The sequence below is a fragment of the Maylandia zebra genome, linkage group LG8 (genome assembly GCF_041146795.1).
Source record: "Maylandia zebra isolate NMK-2024a linkage group LG8, Mzebra_GT3a, whole genome shotgun sequence".
Lineage (NCBI taxonomy): Eukaryota > Metazoa > Chordata > Actinopteri > Cichliformes > Cichlidae > Maylandia > Maylandia zebra.
Genome location: NC_135174.1, coordinates 25,882,668 through 25,899,186, shown reverse-complemented (window position 1 = coordinate 25,899,186; position 16,519 = coordinate 25,882,668). Strand labels below are relative to the sequence as shown.

The window sequence follows — 16,519 nt, the reverse complement described above, 5'->3', positions numbered from 1 at the left end:
TGATGGCAAGCTACATTGTAGCCACAGCCACCCTGGGGCGCACTGACAGAGGCGAGGCTGCCGGACACTGGCGCCACCATGCCCTCTGACCACCACCAGTAGGCAACGGGTGAAGTGTCTTGCCCAAGGACACAACGACCAAGACTGTCCAAGCCGGGGCTCGAACCGGCAACCTTCCGATTACAAGGCGAACTCCCAACTCTTGAGCCACGAATGATAGTTCATTTGCTCGTTCTAACTGGATCAACAGCAGTAGTTTTTAAGAATCCTTTGAGACTCTTTTCAGCTTTAGATTCATATACATTTCATGCAGTATGTGGGTTTGAATCAGAATAACCTACCTACTTCCACAGAATGGCTCATGCATGTGTTTCTCAGATATCTCTGGAGCTGAAAAAATGACACGTGCATGGAAGTGTCTGCAGTTCACTGAATGACCACTAGAGGCTGCCTCTTAAAGTGAGTTACTTCCCATGCACTCTTGTTAACATGCTCAAATGTAGAGCAGCTAAAGTGGGATTTATCCTTCTGGATTAAATCTGTATGTTGAGCAAAGAGTATGATGTAACTGCCAATCCTTCTGAAATCCTACACCATAACTTCCCTATATGAGTAACTACATGTCACGTCAGCACAGCCTGCAATGACTGTGATTCGCTCCTTCAGTATTATTGTTTCCTACTACACATTTCTAGTTGCTTCTTCTACCATAGTTTTTTCAAACCTACTTGAAGAGAGCAGATCGACCTGACGATAGAAATTCCACCGCAACCCAAAGCTTTGGATGTGAAATTGCAGAGCAATGCAGGGATACCACATATAAATCCTAGCAACAGCACTAGCCAGTCGAGTAGACAATATTGTATATAGATCCAACAGAGAACAAAATTAAACCAGTGGTCTGTGTACTTTGTTTGAATTTTAGTTTTTTTCTATGTTTGTTCTTTAGCATTTATTAGCTAGTATCTGGACCAAAGACTATAAAAGATGGACAAAGCTGTGCTTTAAACCTGCATTCTTTTTATGGCCACATGATGGCGATACTTGTAGTTACAAGAGGATTTGCAGTCCTATAAAAATCTTTGGAACAATTACTTTCTAACTTGACCTCCATAAAGACTTTCCTTCCGTGTTTATAACCACTCGATGGCATCATAACGGCTACATCTATGTTTTGCTAGCTAATAACCAAATGTGCAACCAATGCGATGTGATTGTGCAGCTGGAAAAAGTCACATACACGTCTACTCAAGTTGGAAAAGAAATATTTGGTTAATCATGAAAAAAGTTTAGCCTCTTGTCTTTACTTGCTCCGCAATATGGAGTGACACAGATCAGGTAAAGTTAATAATTAGAAGTAATCTGGTATCATTTAAAAATTAAACAATAAGATGCAACATGTCACAAACATGTTGTTTTCAGACTACAATGCAAAAGTACCCAACAAATGACTTCCCGACTTTGGAAATTTGACTGTTTAGCTCATAACCATAACCAACCACCTACTAGGAATAACTTAAAGCTCTTTTCTGAACTGACTGATCTCTGTTGTATTTTAGGCCTGCTTATAGAAAAAGTTGACTCGGTGAATATCAGCAGTTAGCTGGTCCCTGCCTGTGCAGCTATCCTTACAAAAACTCAGAAATTAGTTTTAATGGTCATCAAACTGCATCTTTATTGATATATACTGAGGTGTCATTAAAGATAAAGGGAGGTGGTCAAATGTCGTCTTTTAGAGGCAGAGTGTGAAGGAGCACATTAATAATAACTCTCTGCTCTCATCCAAATATGGCCTCTTCAAAAGCAACCAAGATGACCAACAGCCAAAACCCTCTAACTTCATAAACCAATGGGCGACTTTCATGTGGAGAAGCCCATCTTTTATATACAGTCACACAAAAAAACTCGATAGGAGTTTGTTTTTTCACAGGACTTTTCTACAGTACCGTAATAATAATAAAGTATAATTAAAATTCTCCTTTAAGTGGAATCAAATTAAGTAAGTGAATGCTGTATCAAAGGACGGAGTATCTAACAGACCTTTGTTTCAGCCTGCATTTCAACTTCATGTAGAAAAGTGAGGCGTGTGTTTGAGTGTACCTTTGCAAGCATAAAGAAACATGACACAGGTTTTCTTCTTCAAATATATAATCTTAGTTCAGTCATACAGATATATACATTGTATAATAAATAATATTTATAAAAACATAACATTTACGATTATAAAATAAAAAGGGAATTATTCAACTTTAAAACATTTGTACAAAACTTTGGATATAGCGGGGAAAGATGAGGGGCCTTTGGGGGTCTCGGTAGGGTGGGGGGACTGAACACAGAAAGGTAGGCCCAGGTAGGGAGGGCTGTGTAGAAGATGACGTGAACACTAAGCTATGTCCCAAAGAGAGGACAGCCTACACACTACTGGGTAACTTGTGTGTTTGTTCTTGAATATAATTAATAGGAAGCAGGTGGGACTGTCAGAACATGTTGTGTGAAACCTCTCTTGCTTTGCTCCACCATTGTGAAGAGCCAGCTCGCTGTCCGTCGGTCCATCCATCCTCTTCTGTAGTAGCTTGTCATGCACACGCACATACGCATCCCTTATAAATCATCCGTTCTACGCTTCATGTTCTCAGAATCAGATGTTTTTTTAAACTTCGTGAATTGGCAGTCTTTACAATCCACCCACAAATCATAGCAATTTTTGTTAGTGGTCTTTAAACCGGTTTCTTTTGTTGCAAGTTACAATGTGCTGACACTGAAGTCTATGAAAAGCATTCTTTTGATTAAATGGCAGTAATTTGTTTTTCCCAATATTCTAAAAATCAAAACATGACGGCAGGAGTGTTTCGGGGTGTACTGACAAGAATACGAGTTCATAAATCAACCGTAAAAACCTCAACTGTCCAGCTGACTGAAAACACAGATGGAAGGATGTGACAGCCAATCAGATCTTTCTCAGCCCATGTTGTCTCCACGTGTCGTCACATATCCCCTTGTTTTCTTTCCCTTTTGTTCCCAGAAGTAAAAGATTTTTGTTGAGACAAATGTTTTTCTGCACCGAAAGTGATATAAAATAAAACAAAACAAAACAAAACACCAGAGTTAATATTGGACATAAGCTGGACTCAAGTTTGATGCACAAATTCATAACGACACAGCCATAATAGGTGACCTTCACACATATAATCAGAACTTTTCTGTGGTTAGTTTTTACCCCCAGACTCCGTAAGTTTGAATGGTGAAGTTGCATGACATTTGTAGAAACCATGAGCGATTTACAGGGTGAATGTGGTAACAGCGCCGTCATTCATAAGAACTGCTAGCTTGCAACCAAGAAGAATTTGCTCACATAAACAATGCTCAAATGTTTACCACCTGGAGTTATGAATAGTGCACATAAATACATATGCACGGGTTGTTAGTTAGCAGAACGAGCATGCCTCCTCCTGCATACCTCAAACCCCAGCTCAGTGGTAATATTTCAGAAATGTGGGTTTATTAAAAAATCAGACTGAAGCACATGTCTTCTAGTTGACTGTCGCAGTAGTCAGTCTGCAGGGAAGGAAGGGATCAGCTCAGTAGTTTAGAAAGGACAGGACTGCGGCACTTCCAGTGCCTCAGTTCAGTTCAGTTCAGTAGTTACAAAGTGATGGTTTCCTGGGGCTGCTGACGTGTTCAGTATTACTTAAGAGTAAGTGATTGGGTAGAGAGGTTGGTTAAGTTAAAAAACAGCAACAACAACAACAACAAAAAGGTAAACCAACCAGACTGGCTGGAGAAGTGAGGTGTTAGTTAGAAGATGCTTTTTACTCAAAAGCAAGGAGAGTCACTGTTTTTGTTTTTTTGTTTTTTTTTTACTGCATTAATCTCACATGTAAAAGTGTTACTGTACATGCCGAAAACGCTGTGTTGGCATGAAGGGTGGGAAATAAATAAAGACAAAGGGGAAGGGAGGGGTAGTCATGGCCCAATGCTGCAGGGTGAGGACGAACGAGGGGAGAGTGGCAACTCTAGCTTCTTCCCGTGAGAGTGGACCAAGTTATCCATCAGGTCAACACGGGACACATTCTGCTCAGATATTATGTAGTTATGGGGGTAGTGGTTTGGAAGATAGATTCTTGTGCATGGTTTGTACAAAAAATGGTACAGAAGTATCCATTACTGATGTGCCATTACCCATTAGGGCTTGAATGTGTGTGGATGAATATGTTTTTGACTGCGCTTGTGTGTGTGTGTGTGTGTGTGGTGGGGGAATCAAGGAAGTCATGCAGGAGGTGGGGAGTTGAAGGTCCAGCAGTCAGCTTGTCTGTCTCACTTACACGTGTGTACGTCGTAGACGCGCACACACTCCTGACAGCTGACGTAGCAGCACCAGTGGAAGATGCAGTGACACTTCTCTTTGCGTTTCTCAGTCCGGGTGTTGTGGCCGCGTCCGCAGCACAGCAGGTCGCAGCCCTCAATGCCGTGCGACGACACGTTGCAGACACGATCGCGCGTCCCAAAGGAGCCCGTCTCTGGGTTGGGCTCGCAGAAATTGGGCGAGCCCTCGTAGTACACCAGGTCGCGCTCAGTGGGGTGCTTGAAGAAGGCGTACTTGACTCGCAGGGTCTCCACCCAGCCACGAGACTCGCGGTGCTTCTCCACCACCATCTCTGAGGCGCTGTCGTACTTGTCCTTCAGGTAGTCGCCCAGCATGCGGAAGTCCGGCTGCGCCCACCAGCACGTCTTCACCTCGCAGCTTCCAGAAAGGCCGTGACATTTGCAGCGCAGGTGCATGTGATCCAGGATAGTCTGAGAACGAGAAAAGAAACCAGAATAAAAGTCTGTGCGTGGGAAAATGTTTTCTCCCTTTTTCAAATGTTGCAAAAAAATGCTAGATGTGGCAAATATTATACAAATTAAAACGCATATATTTAAATTTATATTTAATTCGTTATATAAAAATGTGTCCGACAGTTCAAGAAACACATTTAAATGTCCTGGCGATTATTTCCCAGGCTTGAAAGGGTTAATATTAGTTTAGGTAGGCCACCTAATTGCAACACGAGGCTGTACTCACACTTGCCCACCTATTGTGCATCTGCAAGCCACTTTGTAACCCTCCTCTACCTCAGTGCTTCCTTTTCATACCGTTTCTCTGATAATCTGTGTAATATCTGCTGTCAGTGTCTCTTCTGTCCTTTTAATAGGTCTTCTCACTACTTTCTTTGTCTTGGCTGCACATGGAGGCGCTGGGAGTCCCAGAAATGAACCATAAGTCCAAATATGAATTGCTGCAGATGGAAATGACAACCTTCTTTTGACTATAGTGACTGAAATAAAGTGAAAACCACATATTTGGCATCTCAGCATGCATCCAAGATTTTTAAGCTTTTCTAATAACACTTTTCCTCACTAAAGCATCATCTCTTGAGCGTCATGACTCTTGCCCAGAAAAGAAAATCTGCCTCATCCAGCTGGATTCAGAACAGATTTCACTGACAATCCTGAGTCACTGCATGAAAGGATAGTGCGCTTCTTAAACACACAGATCACTTTTTGTCTGTATATGTTCGGTATGCTCCAAAAAATTAAAATAAATTCTCACCTAGCCAATAAATCTTTAAGTACGCTTCTTTTGACAGAACGTTGGAGCTGTGAGGTTGGTGAGATTTTAACTACAGCTGTTGTCCTCTGGGTAGAAACAAGTTATGATTTTTTTTTCTCTTTGTGCAACGCATTGCTCTGAAGTGTAAAATGTGCTGGTCTTAGTTTGATAACTGTTTTGGAAGCTGCCACAACGGAACAAGATCTGGTAAAGCTTTATGCTCAGAGATTTAGAGTGAATTCGGTAATGCAGACTAACAAAACCACTAAAGCCTTGCAAAGCAGGCCAAGAAAAACAATATGCCAGTGGCTGCACTTTATTGAAGTGTCATGCAGCTGTGGAGTATGGAGGCTCTGCGCCGCTGCTAATTCTCTCTGAAGTTATTGGCTCACGTTGTGAGTATGCTCCCGTGGGGCGTGTTTTTATGTTTTCGGTTTTTCATTGTGTTGTGCTTTAGCTCAACAGCTATATTTAGCTGCAGAAATCCCCCAGCTGGGGCGGAAGGCAGGTGGCTGTGGCACCTCTGGGTGAGTAGAGGGGAGAAAAGTGGACCAGTGACATCACACCGTGAGCTTGTCATGCCAACATCAAATCCAAGGCCCTCGGGGCTAAATAACGAAGCGTGAGAGGGCCAGGTGGAGAGGACGGGTGACTCCTCTGACATTACCTCTGTTCAGTGAGCTCCTGTGGTCGCTCTGACTGCTGCTGTGCGCATCAAAGGGCTGTCTTGTTGCCGTGTGGTCCCCCTGTTTTGCCTCTCAGCGAGCAGCCTGTTTTCTCCCAGCAGTGACAGCAGCCAGTGATGTTTTAAGACTGAGCTGATTTGCTTCTTTTTTTTCCCCCTCAGCTCACTTGGGTTATTTGACTGTCGGGGAATTTCTCATTGGGATGCAAGGCATGAAAGGCAAGGTGTGGGGGCATGGCGGGTAGATGAATGTTGCTTAGATCAGTAATTAACCAGTCATTCAAAGTAGAGATGGCACGATACCACTTTTTTATGTCCGATACCGATATCATAAATTTGGATATCTGCCGATACCGATATGAATCCGATATAGTGTTTTTTAATCAACAAAACTGTTTTTTAAAATATCTTGCTGCATTTTGCAAGTCTGCAAGTTCATACTCAAGTTTAAAACAACAACTACACTAAAGCTATTCTGTTATACCTGTATACAAAAAAAATATTTCATAGTTCAGCAATACTGATCAATCTAATAAACTTAGACCTACACCATCCTCCCTATTCTGGTATTTTAAAGAGTACTTAGCGTAAATATTAAGCAACCTAACTAATAGGGTTCCAACTCCCAGCAACAACAAAAAGAAATAAATAAAAAATAAGGAACCACCCCTCACGCGCCACCTCATGATGCTTAATCGACGTAATCAACCTTAATTTGATGCAGTGGAAAAAAAAATGCACAGAAATCAATTATTTTTCAAGAAATATTAAATAGATTCAACATCTTTCTTCAACAAAATTGCAGACTGCACAGATGGTACCTTCCCAAAGTAAAAAGTACTATAGCTTACTAGGGTATATATATTAGACTTAATAGTTACTATATACAGTAATTGACTTCTATTCATTTTACATCAAATTAAAACTTTGGGTGTCAGATAATTATTTATTAAAAGCTCGACATTTTAAATGAGAATAAGAAAGAAAAGTATGTCTTTGTGCCCCCTTTTCCCAGTTAATGCCCTATCGGCCCCCCTGGCTAAACTTTGCTAGATGCGCCCCTGCACAGTTACCAGCGTCAGCTACGTAGAAAAAGATCCTGGTGTAGAAAGTAATATTAAATAAATTCTAACAACAGCTTATCAAGCTTAAACGTGCTGCTGTTGTTCAGCCGCTGGTTTCCTCTTTCTGGTGCAAAGTGGGCCAAAAACAAACGAGAGAGACGGACTCGCGACAGAAAAGCCGATCAGCTGATCATTTAAGCAGTTTCACGATTGAAGTAGCAGCCGGAGAGCGAGAGGCAGTCGCTTGTTAAGCTTAACGTGGGAATGCTTTACAAACATTCAGAGATGGACTTACACACTTGCTTTACTTCTCTCGGGGATAACTTTGTCGGAGATGAAATGCCAGGTTGCTAGCGAAGCTCCACATGCTATCCAGACCACCGACAGGTCCGGCATGCCACAGCCGCTCTATCACGTGATGCATACTGCTCCGACGTGCTAACGTCGTTCTGAGGCGAGTTACGGCGTGTTGCAAGTTTTGTGAGGTGCTTTCGTGATATTTAATGGATCGGATTACATTTTTTATTTTTCTCCGATATCCGATCCAGTAATTTAGGTCAGTATCAGACCGATACGTAATATCGGATCGGTCCATCTCTAATTCAAAGTCAAGTGCTCGTTTTCAGATGGAAACTTGGGATTGTGAGGACAAGTCAAGTACCTATATCATGCCTGTCACATGAGCAATCAGTAATCCAAAATAGTAATAGTTTCACTCAGCTTTTTGTCCATTGTTTTTACATCACCGTGGTTAAACGTTGACCAATAATTGTAACTAACTAACATGGCTTATCAGAGTGCTTCATCTGACAAGTACATTTAGTCTGAAAACACATAAAACATGTAAGCTAATACTAAAACTGAGCTAAATATTCAGATAATAAATAATCATTATTTTTGAGATATTTTGTCATTTTTTCTTGAGTCTGAGGTTTCTTCCTGTATAAAGGGAGTTTTTCCTTCCCACTGTTACCAAGTGTTTGCTCATAGAGGTGCCGTCTGAATATTTGGTTTTTCTCGATGTTATCATAGGGTCTTTACCTTACAATCTAAAGCACCTTGAGGCAAATATTGTTGTGATTTTATACGATACAAATAAACTTAATTGAACTGAAAGTTTAAAAAAGAAACATTGACTTTGATTACCTGTTCTATCTTTGTTTTTTATGCTCTCTAACTCTTATTTCCAAGTGATCTTTGGGTTTAAGTTGTGCAACGACTTTGAACTTTTCCCGCAGTGTCAGTGTTGAACCTTACTTTGTTGTTGTGACTGGGTGAAAGCCAGGTTCTAAAAACTGGGGCAAACTCTTCTGAGATGAGTGGGAGCTCTTACAGTAGCAGGTTAATATCTGTGGTTTTAAAGGTTTTCATATGGATATTATATTGTAGTACCCACATATTTTTGGCTGGTTAATGTTATTTTCCATGTGAAAAGTAGAAAAATAACAGTGCAGCTCTGCAGGTTCCTAATAGTAAATGTGTTTACCGTGCGTCCCGCCTCGTTGTTGTGCCGATTCATTGCTGAGCGAGCGTCTGGACGGTTTTCTCTGGCGTCCGCAAACTCCCTGGACACCAGCACCCCAAACTCTGCATCCTCGCTGCAGCCACCCCACTTCCAGCCCTCCCCTGGAGGGCCCTTGTGGTGGGAGTCGCACCCACACATGGTCGACGTGCCCTCGGCACATGAGCGTGTCACTGCAAATGCAACGCCCGCTGAAGCTATAGCATGGACGAATGCTGACTCTCTGGTTGCTGAAAGAGACGGACGAAGACAGACAGAAAGACAGAGAAAAGGAGAAGGAAAGGAAGTGTGTCAATCTTATGGTAAACGTAGACAAGGTGATCTTTACTACTGCCAACATCCAGACAGATGTATTGAAAGGGATACCTTCAGGCGCTAACCTTTTAACACAACATTTCATCTTTGAGAAGGCACATTAATGGACAGGTATTTGCCACTGTAATAAAGCAAGAAGCCTATAGAAGAACTCCTTAACATCTCCTATATACAATATAATATAAACAATGTTTAACTATGTTTACACAGTTCTGATCATCATCAGTGACGTGGAAGAACCACCAAGGAACCTAACAGCAGAGTCCCTGCAGTGACATCAGCCTATTGTAGTCTAACGCTCAGTGGGATCTAAGTGACCCCCTGTCATCCCTGAGGTGTGCTGCTTTGCATCTGGATAGTGTTTCAGGAATGTTGTTACCCCCCACCCATTCCTGTTTACAGCCTAAGGCCTTCTGGTGAAACCTAGCAGTGTGTCAGGCTGTTTCTTCTTCACTCTGACGGATGGAGTTACGCTGTCTTTGAAGACAACAGCTTATTATGTAACCAGACACCATTGTTTCACAATCACAGCACACTTACTGTGGCTCACCCATTACACTCCACCAGATATAGAAAAACACACACTATTGGTGTCCTGTGACTTCGATTCCAAAAAAAGGTGAGGGGCTTTGTTAAATGAAAACACAAACAGATCCAATGATTTCAGAGCGCTTAACCTACATTTAAATAAAAAGACATTTTTTAAAGTTTGATACCAGCAGTGTTGGGCAAGTTACTTTGAAAAAGTAATTAATTGTAGTTACTAGTTACTGCTTCAAAAAGGTAACTGAGTTACAAGATTCTAAAAGTAATTAATTATTTGATTTGAACTCTACATTTCACCTTTAAAAACGATTTCCTTTGCCTTGTTTGGTATCATTGTTTTCAGCACAACCTCACGTGTCTGAATTTACAGTTATGTTTTCATTTTGGCATACTGTATTAACACAATTGATCTAAAATCAGACAAAAAACATAAAATCTGAGTAGAAAAAGTTACATTTTTTACTGTAACAACCACAAACATATTTAATGAATCATATTTCATAACTTTAAATGCAAATATAAATTGTCAATTTTAAAATATTCACAAGTTTTGCAAACAACAAAGTTATTTGCAGCTATTTACCTCTTACCCCTTTTTTAAATAACCATTTCAAACTATTTACAGAACAATCAGCTGTTCTGCTCAATAACATGCCACAAAAATTATTTGTGCCACCAAAAAAATAATTTCTGTCCACTATAAAGGAGAACATCACAGCCTGATACCTGCAGGTCTGACAGCAGCAGGTGTATCACTCCTGTTTCTACCTGGAGACAGCAGTCGCCTCATTGTTCTGACACACAACACAAAACTATCCACAACACTACACGCTAACTACACAAGACAACACATTAACTACACACTCCAAACATGCTAAACGTCACAAATCTCTCACATCTCAAAACTCGCTCACTCCTAAAACTTCCCCCTCTTCCTAAACAACCAAATGTCATGTTGTCATATCATTTTTTTTATTGGTCAACATGGTACATTTTTCCACCAACACGAACGGGCTGTTTTTTCTTCTTGCTAGCGCTGTCCTTAGACAGTAATCCTGGCGAAACTATTCAGGAAAAAACGCCGCGTATATATTGTTTATAGGTAGCGCCCAGATTACTTACAGCTACTTCTGTGCAACTGATATAAGATGCGGTAAGACAGTTCTGCTCAGTTGCCATTTCATATGACACCAAATGATTTCTCCCTGCACCAAGACTCTCTTACTGTGGAGCTATGATGCTGCAATATCCCCAGAAAGTGCTAAAAAGGGTGTTCCCCAAGTGTTGGCTGAACAGAAGCACCTGTATTCAGCATTAATGGTGCCCTTACAGATCTCCAAGCTACCTATTCTATGTGCACCGACGCCTCACTGCATCATTATGGATGCTAACCTTTGAACTGTGTACTAATAATGTTGGATGTTCTTCACTTTACCCTGGAGGCCATGATTTTCCCATAATTTTCAAAAGGAATAAAACATTTCTGATGGCCCGAACACGGGGACAGTTTTCCAGTTTGCATAAATCTTAAATGAACTCAGGCACAAACAAGTTGGCAACATCAGGAACATTTCCAATGTTGCCTCTGGGTTATTAGAATCGTTATAGTATTTTATAGTCCTTGTCCCACCTTTTTTTTAAGCATGTTTCTAGTTTTGGATCCAAAATAAAGAGATTTCTCTCTTAAAAAATCTGAACCATATTGCTTTAACACCATTAATCAATAGAATTAGAAATCATTGTGCAACATTTTTATTTACATTTTACCTAGCATCCCAGCTTTTTCCCCTCTATGATAGTTATACAGAACAGACCTTCAGGCTTTCAACAGCTGGAATATCTGATCTACGGAATTGCACAACTTGAGTTTTGAAATTTGTATGAACACGACTGGAGAATTAAGCTCCTATTTTGCTGACCACACTGGCAACTAGAGCTAGAAATTCTTTGATGGATCCACTGCCAAAAACTCAATGAGACCACTTAACAAGCCACAGACAAAGTTTACAAATGTTTGTCTGGAAGCTAGCCATATTTTCCCCACCCACAATTTGACTGCAGTCAGTGTCCCAAAACCAAAACCCTTTTTTTATGTTGGCTGCTTTTGAGAAAATCTTGAGAAATACAGACAGTGAAATAACGTTAATCAAAACTATGTTTGTTAATTATTTTTGATATCTTTTGTAAAACTGAAACAATAAGAAACTGTTTGTCTACACATTTCATGTTTATTGTTTATCCCTAATGAAAAGAGGTTTTCATCTAAATGTCCAATGAACGACACTGGATGACATACTGTCCTCATGTTGGGCATCCCTACTTGCCCTGGCAAGCCTAAGTGGGCCCTCCAAAACAGGGGCCTGTGAGCCCCGGGCCCCTGGAGCTCTGGCTGTTAGCCAAGGCTAGCGCTGCTCCTGCTACCTGCTGGGCCCATCAATCCGCCTTTGTTTCCCTTGTGTCACACCGTATTATCCACACAAAGGGTCCAGCGACTCACGCCCCCACAGCCCAGCTCTGCCCGGAGCTGGCATTCCCTAAACTCCCCAAGTCCCCCTCCTCTCCCACCAGCCACCCCTCCGCCAACACCCTGATCCGAAATCCCATACACCACCACCCACTGCAGCACCTCAACCCCCCACTTCCTCCAGGCATCCACCAACAGCACCACGGCAGCCAACCCACAGCTTAAGGTGGCCAGGGTACTGGTTGGTAGCTCTTGCTTCCCTAGCATGAGCTTCTCCATTAATCACTCCCAAAGTGGCACACTCTTCATCCTTACATCCTTGCCTCCTTCCCTCCATCCTATCCTTCCCTATCCCACTGTGCACACTCGGGCTAGGTTGGGAGAGATCCCCTTTCAGCCTGTTTTCATGACAGAGTCAAAAGGGCGTGTGAATGGGGTGTCCGTGGGAGCTGGACTGTGTGAGGCGCGCACTGGCCTTCATGCACAGTAGGGGTTGAGCGGAGCCCCCCGGCCCTTTTCTATTGCCTGTAATCTCATTTGGCCTCCCCTCTCCCTTTTATTTGACTGAGGAGCTTGGACTGCTCACACTGCCCATTTCTGCCCAGATTCCTTCGCCTCTGACACACAGGCTAATTCATTTCCAATCAGCAACCTCACACGCAACACACAAACGTCTGCCTTTATAATTAGGGACTGGAAGGCCTTAAGCAGGACACCTGTGTGCCTTGTTTCCCACTGTCAGGTCTGGTGGGACTGCCTAATTGACGCAGATAAGTGTAGGGATAGTTTACACTTAGCATTCTGCGTGTACAGCACCTGATGGATGCCTCCAGTACATCAGCTGTCAGGTTTTGTTGAGAGATTTACCGCACTGACCTTCTTTCATGTACGAGTGTGTAAACAAGGTTGGGAAAAACCAAAAAAAAAAGCCCATGAGTTTGAAGATAAATGCAATATAGAAGATAAAGATGACTAATGTGTCAGTGCTTGTACCTGCACTCATTTCTCAGTGCAGCCAGGAAAGGTGGATATTATTGTAATTGCCCTAGTTAGTCGTTTGTCAGCAAAAGCCCAGGCAGCTCAGGCAGTGCTGAGCCTTAGGGTGGAAAGTGTTAAACACCAGTTTTGTAACAGCTTGCAGTAGCCTTACCTTCAAAGACTGCATTTTAAAGTTGGGTGTTGTTTGGAAGAGATTATTTAGATCCCTCTAGATCATTTTTTTTACTCAGTAAGCCTGTATGTCAGTACAAAAATCAGCATGAAAGATATAGCAACCTAAAAAAAAGTCCTACCTTTATCTAGAACAGGGCCGAAAATGGCCAGGTTGTCCTTGATGGTGGTGCAGTTCCATCGGCGACCCCTAAACTGGTGCTGGCACTCTTGGATCCCCAGCTTGACTCCTTCAGCGACACTGGGCATAATCTCAATGTAGTTGCGACAGAAACGCAGCTGTTTCGGTACGAGGCCAGGGATAGAGCCACACAGGATTGGTTGGGAGCCCAAAGATGAGTACTGCTGCCCCAGTGCCAGGGACCTGTGTCACAGAGAGAGGGAAAGCATCGTTAAGTGAGATCAGCACCTCTGTGTTAAACACACAAGTGCAAAAAACACTTATTTATTATTTTTTCCTGAGGATTTGCATCAAACCTCAAGACATATTCAGCAAAAGTGCCTAAATAATTGTACCCATTGAACAAATTTGGTACTGCTATCTGACTTTTAGGAACTTTGACATTTTTATTGTAGGTTTTATAAGCAAAAAATAAATAAAACTAACCTGTACATTTCTCACATTAGTTTGGTATTCTTTCAAAAGCCCTTCCCTGTGCTTCCCTCACATCTTCTGTGCCCTCTGTGAACTCAGTTCCACAATAGCAAGAGTGGTAACCTGCCAGGGAGGCCTCACTGAAAGGCAACCTGCTCTGTGAGTGGAGACTGCTTCTGTATTCATTAATCTCCCATTACACTATAAATGTAGCCCTGAGAGAGTACAATGATTCATACCTGAGTGTTTTATTGATTTATATTGTTTATACTAAGAGCTCCTCTTTATTTTGCTTCCTTTTTTCTCACCAGAGAGAGGAGGCTAATAAGCCCACTTCAGGGCAGGGATACAAGCTATTAGTACTGACTTCTCAAAGTGTTTCCACTTGTTAGCTTGCACAGATCTGCTGATCTAACTGATAACACACACAAGAACCTGTCTGTTTAGTTTGGGGAAAAGCCCCCTCGTGTGATTTTGAATATATGAAAACACCTGCCCTTGCAGTACCGTCATTAATTTGCGGTTGTCCTCTGGAGGTGATGTGTTAAGAACACTGATGGTGATGCACGAAGATGGCACGTCTGAGGCGATGCGCCTCACCAGAGGACTCGTGCAGATGTGTCTAAGCAGGGATTAATCACTGCCAAACAGTCGAGCTCAGCATGTGTTGCCAGAAACCATTATAGTTTCACTCAGGTAATTAATTTTAATTGCTTTCTATTTCTCTTGAAATAAAAGACAGAGAGAAGACGTGTGTGTCATGCCCATGTTTTAACACGCTTTTCATGTTGACAAGCTCAAACAAAATTTTCTTCCAGAAGCTCTCTTAGATGCCAGATTTATATTTCTTGTTTATTTATTTCTATGCATAGCCTTTATCACCCCATGAAAAATATGTGTTTGAATACAAGCTTGCCCAGCTGCTAATTGTTTTGCAATGTATGCATGTGATTTGAGTGTGTACAGGGTAAGAGGTGTAAAGATGTGCTGGCAGTTCACAGGAGTCTGCAGACTCTGCAGCACTTAGCGAGTCTGACTGGACAACGTGGCGCTGGAGGCCCTTAGAGGATCACGCGGGAACAATTGATGCCGATCAGATCAGAGCGCCACTCGGGATGACCTCAGGACACCCGCAGGGCGCAACCCAATCATAGCAGGCACTGACTCTGACAGATGAGTGCAGTGCAGTGCCCCACCCGAACACACAAGTGAAGCCATTGAAGTTGGGAAGAAAAAAAAATCGGCTCTTAGATACTCATGTGCACTTCTACATGACGCTCCCACCAAACCCCCTGCACCCACATCTTCCTTCTTTATACTGTTTTTCATCTAAGCATTGGTAGCCTTAGATTAATATTTTGCCAGGTATTAAGAGTTACTAGCGGAGGTAGCATTCTGGCACATGAAACTGTTTTGCTTTTACAGACGACCTAATGTAATTTGATCATCCCATAATCAGCTGAGCCAATTGTGTTGCTGCTGTGAGGTTTGTGACTGACACAGATACACAATAAACAATTCTTATGTTTCACGTGGAAGCTCATAACAAAACTTGATCTGATACTCAAAAATTATCGAATGCTGCTACGCACAAGGAAAAATACGCTTGCTGTCTATTAATAACTCAAAGTTAACATGCCATTTTCTCCGATTTCATGTTCCCATGCGGAGCTAGTAATTTGATAGTGCTCATCAATCTCCATTCATGTTCTTGTCTTGAGTTTACCCAAGCGAATGTAGCCACATTATCTCATCTGCCAGTCCCAATCCCACCAACATCAGAGTTCAAGTGTTGCTGACTTCACTCCGTCTGGTGACTGAGTGACTAAGGACCTTAATTACACTGTCTGCTAGATGGGTTGCTGCCCATTAATCTCTCAGTCATGGGATAGACCAGAGAGGATGATGAGCCACTAGATGAATGCTGGTGTCACATGCTCCCCAACAACATCAATGAGCTACCTCAAAGACAAATCTCTCTTGCTCAAGTCAGATATTTATGAATCAGACCACTGTGCCATTCAAAAGGATGAATCTGTTTGCTGTGGTGGGCAGGATTTCTGATGGAATCAATTAGCTAACCACATGGGACTTTGTGGTGGACATAGCGTGTTTAAACAACAGGCTGTGGATCTGCCAGGCTATTTGTCTTTGTTTGCAAAGCATGTGCCTCGCTTGATCCTTATGGATAGATAAGATGAAAGGGATACGTTATTGGCTAGGTGTTAATGAGAGTTACAAGACTCATTGTGCAAACAGACACACACGAAGATGCATGCACAGAGACCGCATGTGTGCACTGCTGATCCTGCCTGCTTTGCCTCACTTCTCGGAAGCTACGCGCAACGTGTCTCAACCGAGTGAGGGAGCAGCAGACGCAGAGACCTCCAGAGAGGCAGAATGCCGGGGGAATCTGCTGCAGGGGATGAGACGAGCAGAAGAGCAGCAGCAAACGGCAGGGCTTGGCAGGTGCATGCCCGGGCACATCCGTGTGGGGCCTCTTCTGGCCTGGGGGTTTACAGCTTGGTTGGGGGTTTTCTCAGTATCTAAACCGGACTGATGTGAAAG

At 42.4% G+C, this 16,519-nt stretch overlaps 1 protein-coding gene across 3 annotated transcripts in view; it reads right to left on the bottom strand.

Moving 5' to 3' along the window:
- Positions 1–2,138: 2,138 nt before the first annotated feature.
- The window catches only part of wnt3 (wingless-type MMTV integration site family, member 3), a 74,978-nt gene continuing 60,597 nt past the window's right edge, over positions 2,139–16,519 (bottom strand). For all 3 annotated transcript variants that reach the window (XM_076887697.1, XM_004556788.5, XM_004556787.3), the window contains 3 exons: positions 13,479–13,720; positions 8,826–9,091; positions 2,139–4,794 (listed from right to left, as the gene is read on the bottom strand). In XM_076887697.1, the coding sequence (XP_076743812.1) occupies positions 4,315–4,794; positions 8,826–9,091; positions 13,479–13,720 (988 nt within the window). In that variant the 3' untranslated portion in view covers positions 2,139–4,314. The remainder of the gene's footprint in view (positions 4,795–8,825; positions 9,092–13,478; positions 13,721–16,519) is intronic.